The sequence below is a fragment of the Triticum dicoccoides genome, chromosome 3B, assembly GCF_002162155.2.
Source record: "Triticum dicoccoides isolate Atlit2015 ecotype Zavitan chromosome 3B, WEW_v2.0, whole genome shotgun sequence".
NCBI classification, from domain to species: domain Eukaryota; kingdom Viridiplantae; phylum Streptophyta; class Magnoliopsida; order Poales; family Poaceae; genus Triticum; species Triticum dicoccoides.
This window is the reverse complement of record NC_041385.1, coordinates 630,897,143-630,907,861: the sequence shown is the minus strand read 5'-3', so window position 1 is coordinate 630,907,861 and position 10,719 is coordinate 630,897,143. Positions and strand designations below refer to the sequence as shown.

General features: G+C 45.6%; 2 protein-coding genes across 2 annotated transcripts; both read right to left on the bottom strand.

Moving 5' to 3' along the window:
* Positions 1-666: 666 nt before the first annotated feature.
* On the bottom strand, positions 667-1,418 carry LOC119277520. Its single transcript, XM_037558804.1, has one exon. The coding sequence runs from the start codon at positions 1,416-1,418 to the stop codon at positions 720-722; it is 699 nt and encodes a 232-aa protein (XP_037414701.1). The 3' UTR covers positions 667-719.
* Positions 1,404-4,669, bottom strand: LOC119277519 (UDP-glucuronic acid decarboxylase 1-like). The gene is made up of 7 exons (XM_037558803.1): positions 4,064-4,669; positions 3,481-3,628; positions 3,311-3,390; positions 2,749-2,832; positions 2,585-2,659; positions 1,999-2,091; positions 1,404-1,919 (listed from the first exon to the last, which is right to left on the bottom strand). The coding sequence occupies exons 1-7, from the start codon at positions 4,619-4,621 to the stop codon at positions 1,731-1,733; spliced, it is 1,227 nt and encodes a 408-aa protein (XP_037414700.1). The 5' UTR covers positions 4,622-4,669; the 3' UTR covers positions 1,404-1,730.
* Positions 4,670-10,719: the final 6,050 nt, after the last annotated feature.

The following is a 10,719-nucleotide window of genomic DNA, read 5'->3' as shown; positions in this document are numbered from 1 at the left end:
GTGCAACTAAGATTTCATCTTAACCAGAAGAGGTTATCTGATACTACATCCAAGGTCAGAGATCGTCGAAGTGGGGGACAGGGTCTGGTCATGAATTAGCATGTGCAGCAAAGTACATGATAATTCTTACACGATCTAATCAACAAACAGTAATGTGAAACGCAAAAGACCAGAATCAAATTGTTCTCTAGGGACTAATGGAAGACCAGAGTGCAGCAACTACGAAAAAAAATGCCCCATGCGCTCTCCCCAAGAAGTCTTGGCGCCTGCTTACCAAGTCGTGACAGGGGAGGACAGTCGAATGACCTGAGCCGGCAGCAGAGAATTCTTGGAGACATTGTTGCGCAACAGGTGTAGTTTAGGTGGTTTAACCTTTTCCTTGTGTCCAAATACAGAACACCAACTTCTTCAAGATCAGCCTGATAGAGGCCATGGTTCCAGAATATAAGCTCTTTTATGAACTTTTATGAACAAGATCAGGCTAGGAGCCTAGGAGGATGGTATCTTACTGAAGGGAGTTGCTGGCTGACACGAGCCAAATGGAGCTGCTGGTTCGTTGCAGAGCCAAATGGAGCAGTTTGGCTTTGTGAACCAACTCCACTCTGCGCTACTTAAGCAAATCACACGGCAGATGACCGTAACCTCACAACCGAGCCAAGATGCAACCACAAGGTCGTGCCCACATCCTCACCCGAGCCTGCATTGCTCTCACGCTCCTACTAACCACGGTAAACACCGCGTCGGGCCGCCGTCCCCCGCCCCCTACCCATGGCTCCGGCCAGACCATAACGCTCTACACCATCGGAGCCGCACCACCAAATGCCGGCGGCACCCCTTCCTCGAAACACCCCGCCTTCACCAGCCAAGGCCCGATCGGCCACCCCGGCAGCTGGCTGCGCACCTTGACGCTGCCTGGAGCGCTTCGGCCTGGCACTGTGACCGTGATTGACGAGCAGTTCCACGGCAAGAGAGAGTTTGGGCTGCCCTTGGCTGGGAAGCTGCAGGGCGTTCTTGTCACCAGCTTGGATGATAACAGCAGCCGTATGGTGGCAGTGAAGGCCCTGTTCACCGGCGCTGGCGCAGAAGACAGCATCAGGTTCTTCGGAGTCCATCGTGATGGCCAGGAGGAGTCTCATGTCGCGGTGGTCGGAGGGACGGGAAGGTACGACGGCACCACCGGTTTCGCTGTTATCAGAGCAGCGGATGTACCTGAAACAAGCGGAAATGTCAGCTTCAGCAGGATTCTTAGTTTCAGTGTGCACCTCAAGTGAAGGCCGTGAAGCCTCACATACCATTCTGCAAATCAACTTCTCTGCAAGAAGCTTCAGAGTTTTCGACAAGTGAAACTTGTAGACCGACAGTTCAAAACACACCGAAGGAACGAGACTTAACTGAACAGGATATATATGCAATCTCATCCCATTACATTTCACTTATATTAAGTATTCATTTTACAGTTAGGAGTTAACTGGAAGTCCAAAACTGAACCCAATAGCTCCTGAAATACAACCTCTTCACCTATCTTTCAATTCACTTCTATAGTTCCACATGTGGACAAAAAACCATTGGTTACTTCTGTCCAGTCTCACCAAGACGAAAACAAATTTAAATGATTCTACAAGGTCGTTATACAAACACAGAATTATACTGAATGGATCCAGTTGGTGAAGCACGTTTGCCTATATTCGCAGCATTCAGAACCGAATAGATTCATCTCAGTGTTGCCTTGGTTACTCATCCAAGATCCTTTTGCGGAAATCTGTCACCATCAAGGGAAGGCCTTCCTTCAGAGATACCTTTGGCTCCCAACCTAGCAGTTGCTTGGCCTTGGTAATATCGGGCTTTCTCATATGGGGATCATCAGCAGTGTTGGGCTTGAATTCAATTGTCGACATTGGGTCAATTGTTTCCTTCACAACCTGGAAAAAGGCAGGATATTCATTTACTACGAACCATTTTAGATTAAAAAAAAGTATCTAACAACACTCTTGTGCAGACCTCTGCAAGTTCCAACATGGTGAACTCTCCTGGGTTTCCCAGATTGAAAGGGCCAATATGTTCACTCTCCATCAGAGCCATCAATCCAGCAACCTAAAAGACATGGATGGAAATATCATGACAAACTTAGACTTGATAAGAGAAATCAAAAGGTCTGTGTAGCCATTGATCTGCATTCATCTAATAAAGATAAGCAAGCAGGTGATATGATTAAAAAACATTTGATATTTGTATGCAAAGGGGAAAAGTAGATGCAACAGACAAAAATCCTGAAGCTATATTTTCCCCTGCGAACAAACCTATCAACAGCTAATTTCCTTGGCCTCAGTTTATGTTAGTTATTTGAAAGTGTTTCTGTGAAGGTGTGGGACTGAATACTATTGGTCAAACAAAAAGCGCAAGAAGTTTCTACGGACAAAACATTTTGTTTCATCCAAGTTCATCGACTATACAGCTAAACTACAAAAGAAAATGTTACTCTGAGAAATTATAACATGGAACAACAGAGAAAAAGAATTGCAACTAACGAGTATATATGAACACATGAGACTATCAATGCACAACAAGAATATTGCACAGTGCTTACCAGATCAGAAACATACTGAAAACTTCGAGTTTGTTTTCCATCACCATATACTGTCATTGGATGTTTGCGCAGTGCCTGCAAGGATACCCATGAGACATATAGGTCAAGGCTTCAGCAAATGGTGCAGCTAAAAACTAGTAATACATGATATGTGGCTAACAGACCTGTGCAACAAAATTGCTAACCACGCGGCCATCATCCAGGCACATACGAGGGCCATATGTATTGAAAATACGAGCAATTCGTACCTGCATTTATGCCAGTTAGCAAAAGTTTGTAGAGATTTGGCTACAATTAAGACAGTGTGGTCACATGCGTTGTGCCAAGACACTAAAACATAGAGCATGTTAATGTAAACGGCATTTTAATCATTTATTGTCTCATGAATAATTATAGGATTCGAACAAAATTTAATGAATGAGTTGCACAGACCTAGATATTTTCACTTCTAAATAACTGAAATGGGATACATCAATTATGGTAACTAAAGATGATTGGATAATGCTTTCACTAGTTCACACTTTGCCAGCTAAGTGAATGCAAAGGAAAATCTTACAGGATCTAAGAGTGTACAAAATACTACCTGCGATCCATTATAAGTGTCGCAGTTTTGAACTAACCCCGGTTCAAAACTGCAACACTTATTATGGATCGAGGGATTATTATTTTCCTAATTATAACATAAACCCGGTCGAAAAGACGGAGTGGATATAACTAGATAATTACCGCAACACCACCACCACGATGGTAGTCCATAGTCAAAGTCTCTGCTGTTCTTTTGCCCTCGTCATAACAACTCCTAACACCTGAAAAAGGCAAGGGTTTAATCCTCTGGAAGTAATATGAGGTGCTGAGCAGTGAGCACATTAAAGTGGTATAAACTAATAATGCAGTACCTATAGGATTAACATGCCCCCAATAAGTCTCCTTCTGCGGATGCTCAAGTGGGTCACCATAAACTTCACTTGTGCTAGTTAACAAGAACCTTGCACCGATTCGCTTTGCCAGACCCAACATATTCAAGGTTCCCATGACATTTGTCTTGTACTAATTGTTAAGAGGACAAATTATACTGTATATCACTGAAGCACAATAAGAGTAATCTCAAATGATAGTGAAATAAAACTAGTTACAAAATAAGAGAACTCTCACGACTGGTCGTCTAAGGCAGTGTCAAATCTGAGAAAACAGTTATGTGCATCACAACAGACAATTATTTGTTCGAGATCCCCCCCTATTGCAAATGTAGGTTTTCTATGCAAAAAGTGGTAGATTAATGAAACAGAGCGCTCCTAAGTCCAAGCAAAACAGCCAAACAACCACCGCGTGCGCTTGATCCGGGCCACAACCATCACTATTGTGCCCGATCTGCATCAAGCATACCTCCGACCAACCGCACAAAAAGAAGATCGAAATCAAGTCGCTTTCAATGTAAGCAAATCAAACAGTATGTATAGATCCAGGCGTCGAGAAGGATATGATCGTCTTGATGGGGTTGTACTTGTAGTGCACGGGCGATGCGGGGCACGCGAGGTGGTAGATCCGGTCGACCTCGAGAAGGATGGGCTCGACGACATCGTGTCGGAGAAGCTCGAACCTGGGGTTCCGCAGGTGGTGCGCGACGTTCTCCTTCCTCCCGGTGAAGAAGTTGTCCACCACGATCACGCTGTCCCCCTGCTCCAGCAGCCTGTCGACGAGGTGGCTGCCCACGAAGCCCGCCCCGCCGGTGACGACGACGCGGCGAGGCGGCGGGCGGAAGCCCGCGGGGACGCCGCGGGAGTCCGACGAGTGGCCGGTGAAGGAGAAGATGGGGCTTCGCTCGGTGGGGTTGGAGGCTGACAGGGAGAAGAGGTAGGGGCGGAGGAGGAAGAAGGAGGTGGCGATGAGCGCACCGAGGAGGACGAAGAGGAGGCGCTGCTCGCGGAGGAGGTAGCCGACCCAGGTGCGCGGCCCGGGGCGCGCGGGCTTGGAGATCTTGGACGCCGGCGCGTGCGCCGGCGACGGCGCGTGGGTGGGGGACTTGTGGAGCTGCTTCATGGCGGGAGAGCGGCGGGGAGGAGCCGGTGTTTGGTGCGGTGGGTTGCTGGTGAGGGGAGGCCAAGAAAACGAGCTCAAGTGTGCGAAAAGGGGTACCCCATTTGTTGCGAATTGGCCCTCCAATATTTCCATTTTTTTGTTAAAAAGTGGAAACAACTTTGTTTTGCACCCCTGAAACTTTATGAAAGGTTGTGTGTGATACACTCGACGACAAAACCACGAGTTACTCCACAAACATATAAAAGCATCCGTGTGGTCTAGATGTTGGGCAGACGCTAAAGGTGAGAGAAATTGTTTAGCATCAATGCTAAAAGATGTGAGTGTAGATGTTAAAAGCAAAAAATCGGGTGCATGTGCCAAGCTTACCAATCAATGTTAAGCTAAATCAAATAACTTGTAGTTTGTTTATTTGTATCAAATTTCCATTCAATAATAAAAATGAAATTCCTAGTGATATGATTATAAAAGAGTTTGGAGAGGCAAACAAAAGAAAGTTGATGTGTCCATATTAGTGCTTGATAAGGATGTGTTTAGATGAGGAAGTTTGTATTGTAAGTTTCGATATTTAGTTCAAATTTGCATTCGGTGCCAAACTCTCCAAAGATACCTCCATGAGATAAGCTTTAAAGTGCTTTGGATGTTACCTTAATGTGGTCTTGGAGACTAGTTTCTAATGATTTGGTTTTAGCTGGCGTGTTGTACGGGGTACCAATAAAATATACGTCACAGTGGTGTCAATATCCATTTCATTAGCCTTCATTTTATTGTGCTTTTTGTTAGTCACCATCTTTCCTCTCATTTAATTTTTTTTAGAGAAAAGGCGTCGGCCGAGCTCGAGAAGAGCTCGAACCTAGCCCGACTTTGAATTAACAAAGCCATCAACCTGCCAGGATTACATGGAAGCAACATGCACAAATGGAGGAAGCGGAAAAAGGGATACAAGATGCAAAGAAGAACATCTCTAAGGCAACAACTAGGGCACGTTTGGTTGCCCACATGCAGCCCAACCAAGCCCGCGCGGAATGTGTGTGGCATGTTTGGTTGTCTGGGTTGCATGCGTTTTGTGGCCCGCACGGAACTTAAAGCAGACCGGAGCCTGACCCGACGGAAACTGCCGAATCGGTAGTTTCTCGCGAGCCTGGCTCGGCGCGGCCACGCGTGCGGGGGGGTTGCACGCCTCGGGCAGCGCGGAAGACGGACGAGACGGCTCATAACTCCCCCCCCCCACTCTCCTGTCACCGCCCAACCCGCACTGTTCCCATGGCTCCCTCTCTGCCTCACCGCATCTCCCTCTCCTCTCCTTCGATGGCTCCGCCTCGCCCACCACCACGCCGTCCTCTGACCCCCGTCGACTAGTTGAAAGGATCGAGAAGAGGTGTCTAGAGGGGGGGTGAATAGACTCTAAGCAAGAAAAGTTGGAGTTTTTAATTTCTTTAAGTTCAAGTGGAGTTTTGACACAAGTTTAACATTCACAATACATATCAAACAAGCATGCAAAGAGTATATGAGCAGCGGAAAGTAAAGCATGCAACTTGCAAGAATGTAAAGGGATGGGATTGGAGTGTGCAAACGCAATTGGAGACACGGAGATTTTTGGGACGTGGTTTCGATAGGTGGTGCTATCGTACATCCACGTTGATGGAGACTTCAACCCACGAAGGGTAACGGCTGCGCGAGTCCATGGAGGGCTCCACCCACGAAGGGTCCACGAAGAAGCAACCTTGTCTATCCCACCATGGCCGTCGCCCACGAAGGACTTGCCTCACTAGGGTAGATCTTCACGAAGTAGGCGGTCTCCTTGCCCTTACAAACTCCTTAGTTCAACTCCACAATCTTGTCGGAGGCTCCCAAGTGACACCTAGCCAATCTAGGAGACACCACTCTCCAAGAAGTAACAAATGGTGTGTTGATGATGAACTCCTTGCTCTTGTGCTTCAAATGATAGTCTCCCCAACACTCAACTCTCTCTCTCACAGAATTTGGATTTGGTGGAAAGAAGATTTGAGTGGAAAGCAACTTGGGGAAGGCTAGAGATCAAGATTCATATGGTAGGAATGGAAATATCTTGGTCTCAACACACGAGTAGGTGGTTCTCTCTCAGAAAATGTATGTTGGAAGTGTAGGCACGTTCTGATGGCTCTCTCCTCGAATGAAGAGTGGGTGGAGGGGTATATATAGCCTCCACACAAAATATAACCGTTACATACAACTTACCAATCTCGGTGGGACCAAATCATGAAACTCGGTCGGACCAATTTAGCAAATAATGTGACCGTTAGGATTTTCGGTGGGACCGACATGTCAACTCGGTGGGACCGATATGGTTAGGGTTAGGGCATAATGTAATCTTGGTGAGACCGATTACACAAACTCGGTGGGACCAATTTTTGGTAATAAGCTAACCAGATAGTTGGTCAGGAAAACTCGGTGGGACCGATTCGTTCATCTCGGTTAGACCGAAATGTTACAAAGAGGAACAGAGAGTTTGCATTGTAATCTCGGTAGGACCGATTACGCAAACTCAATGTAACCGATTTTGGTAATGGATACATACAGAGAGATTACAATCCCATCTCGGTGAGACCAAGATCCCTATCGGTGAGACCGACTTGATTAGGGTTTGTGGCAGTGGCTATGACATTTGAACTCGGTGGCGCCGGATAGAAAGAATCGGTAGGGCCGAGTTGGACTTTTGGTTTGGGTCATATGTGGATGTGAGAAAGTAGTTGAGGGCTTTGGAGCATATCACTAAGCACTTTGAGCAAGCAAGCCATTAAACAACACCTCATCCCCTTTTGATAGTATTGGATTTTCCTATAGACTCAATGTGATCTTGGATCACTAAAATAGAAAGAGTAGAGTCTTGTGCTCGGAGATTGAGCCAATCCTTTGTCCTTTGCATCTTAAAGGGGTTCCACATCCTCTAGTCCATGCCACTCCATTGTTGAACTTATCTGAAACATACTAGGTAAAAGTGTTAGTCCAACGAGAGATATGTTGACATTAATTACCAAAATCACCCAGGGAGCACTTTGTGCTTTCAATCTCCCCCTTTTTGGTAATTGATGACAACATACATCAAAGCTTTAGATAAAGATATAGAGAATAACAAGTAAAACTTTGGAAAGACATGTAACATGCATAGGCTCCCCCTACATGTATGCAATCATGTAAATATGGAATATAGGAGCAAGTGAATGCATAAGCATGACAGAGTAAGCAATGTGTTACATGTATCTTGGCTATATGCATCAGAGCAAAAGATGTGAATATGGAAAATGTACCTTCATGCTCATGGGTCCTTCTTGCAAACAGTATGTACATCAGCAAGAAAACCTCATACACATGACTGTGATGCATATACTTACCTTGTGGTCTTGAGTTGGCTTAGGATGGAATGAACCTGCGTAAACAAGGTTAGATAACACAGATACACCTACTGGCCAGAGCAAACAAAAGAAACCACAAGAGTACCAAGACTGGGATGGCATGTAGAGAGTGAGTACTGAGTACTCCATTTGATATGTACATGTCCCCAAAGGTAAAGATGTGCAATGAATTCAAGGATTTCCTTCCCTTAGATGTCTTGCTCCCCCTAAATCTAGCATGGGATACTGGGAGAAGATAGGGAACAGAAAATCAGAGCTCAAAGAAAAGAGATAGAGCTAATGCAAACAAACATGCATTCCCCTCTTGAAGACATGTGACTTCTCTCCTGTTGAACACCAAGCATCTGGGGTCCTCTCTCCCCTTGAGTATTCTCTCCCCCTATAGATATGATTAAGCTTTGATGTGATCTCTCTCTCCCCCTTTGACATCAATTTCCAAGAAGGGTTCTTCTGGATATTTGTCACGAATGGGTTTGGTCCTTGAGTCACAGAACAAAGAAGCAAGTTGAATGTGATGCTGGTAGAGGACAAGAATCATTGAGTGGAGCTGGATAAAAAAGGAATGCAGGAACAAGTGGCAAGCTGTCTTTCCTGTAGTGAAATTGGTGGTACCAAATTGTATTCTTCGGTTGCACCGAAAGGTTTCGGTAGGACAGAAGGCAATAGCCCGGTGTGACCGAGTTCATCATAGATAAAACACTTGTCACCTCAGCTCACTAGACAAGTAAGATCTCACAAGGATTTGCAAGGAATTAACTGAAGGATTTGCAATGAATTGGATGCATGGAATGCAGAACAAAAAGAAACAGAAAAGAAATCTAGATGAAGTTTTTTTCTGAAAGGGGAAACAAATATGCATGAGACAAATGCAAGAGCACAAAGAAGAACACAAGAAACCTTCATCTAGAGTTGGTCGGTGACAAAGTCACCTATGTTAGAGTATATTGACTTAGGAGTCAAGTGAGATCACTTGATCATAGGTCATACTCATCGTTTAAGCTCAAAATGGGGTTACCATTTTTCGTTTAAGCATCTTGATGTATTCACATCTTGTCGAGTTGCTTTGACTCATGACTTGGAGTAAAGCTTCTCTAAGATGGAATAACATACCTTGGGTGGTGGTGTTGATCGTGATCATGTAGTTGAACTTATGTGGGTTGCTCAAGGTTGATGTAGCTCATCAAGAGTTGGGAGCACCACTTTGGAATTTGAGTTCATCTTCCTACATGGGTTAGTTTTTGCAAGGAAGAGGACTTGTGTATCCAAAATGACAATCATGAATCTCAATAACAAATTTGTCAAAGGATATGTTTGAATGGTTTCGTGCTTCCTTGTCTTCAACCACCATTGTGTAGAGACTTGGTGATGTAGAGATTGCTCAAGATGTGAGTGAGTTGCAATCTCATAGATTTAGATTCACCCAAGTACCTACACGGGTTAGATAACATGCAAGGTGCAAATATATCCAAGACATAAGATTATCATCATAAGAGAAATATAAAGGATTAGTCATAGGATCATGTCTTGCATGTATCAAATGGAGTTCCTACTCCAAGTTTGAAGCATCAATGATGTTCAATTCACATCTTAACCTGCAAAACACTTTCTCATCAAGTGGTTTAGTGAATATATCCGCTAATTGCTTGTCGTGCGAACATGCTTAAGATCAATGTCCCCTTTGGCAACATGATCTCGAATGAAATGATGACGAACTTCAATATGCTTAGTTTGAGAATGTTGCACGGGATTGTGAGCAATCTTGATAGCACTTTCATCGTCACAAAGCAATGGGACATGTTTCACATATATCCCATAATCTTTAAGAGTTTGGGTCATCCAAAGTAATTGAGCACAACATGAACCAGCGGCAATATATTCCACTTTGGCGGTGGATAAGGATACCGAGTTTTGTTTCTTGGAAGACCAAGACACAAGAGATCTACCAAGAAATTTACAAGTACCCGAAGTGGACTTTCTATCAACCTTGTCACCGCCATAGTCCGAGTCGGAGTAGCCAACAAGATTAAAAGAGGCCCTCTTGTTGGGGAACGTGGTAATTTCAAAAAAATTCCTACGCACACGCAAGATCATGGTGATGCATCGCAACGAGAGGGGAGAGTAATGTCCACGTACCCTCGTAGATCGTAAGCGGAAGCGTTATGACAACGCGGTTGATGTAGTCGTACGTATTCACGATCTGACCGATCCAAGTACCGAACGTACGGCACCTCCGAGTTCAGCACACGTTCAGCTCGATGACGATCCCCGGACTCCGATCCAGCAAAGTGTCGGGGATGAGTTCCGACAGCACGACGGCGTGGTGACGATGAAGATGTTCTACCGGCGCATGGCTTCGCCTAAACTCCGCGACGATATGATCGAGGTGGAATATGGTGGAGGGGGCACCGCACACGGCTAAGGAACGATCACATAGATCAACTTGTGTGTACTAGGGTGCCCCCCTGCCCCCGTATATAAAGGAGGGAGGGGGAGGTGCGGCCGGCCCCCAAGGGGTGTGCCTGGAGGAGACCTACTCCCACCGGGAGTAGGACTCCCCCCTCTTGCCTTGGTGGAGAAGGAAAAGGGGGAGGGGAAAGAGGAAAGGGGGGCGCCCCCCCTCCTTGTCCTATTCGGACTAGGGGGGAGGTGGCGCGCGGCCTGCCCTGGCCGGCCCTCCTCTTCTCCCTCATGGCCCATGTAGGCCCAATA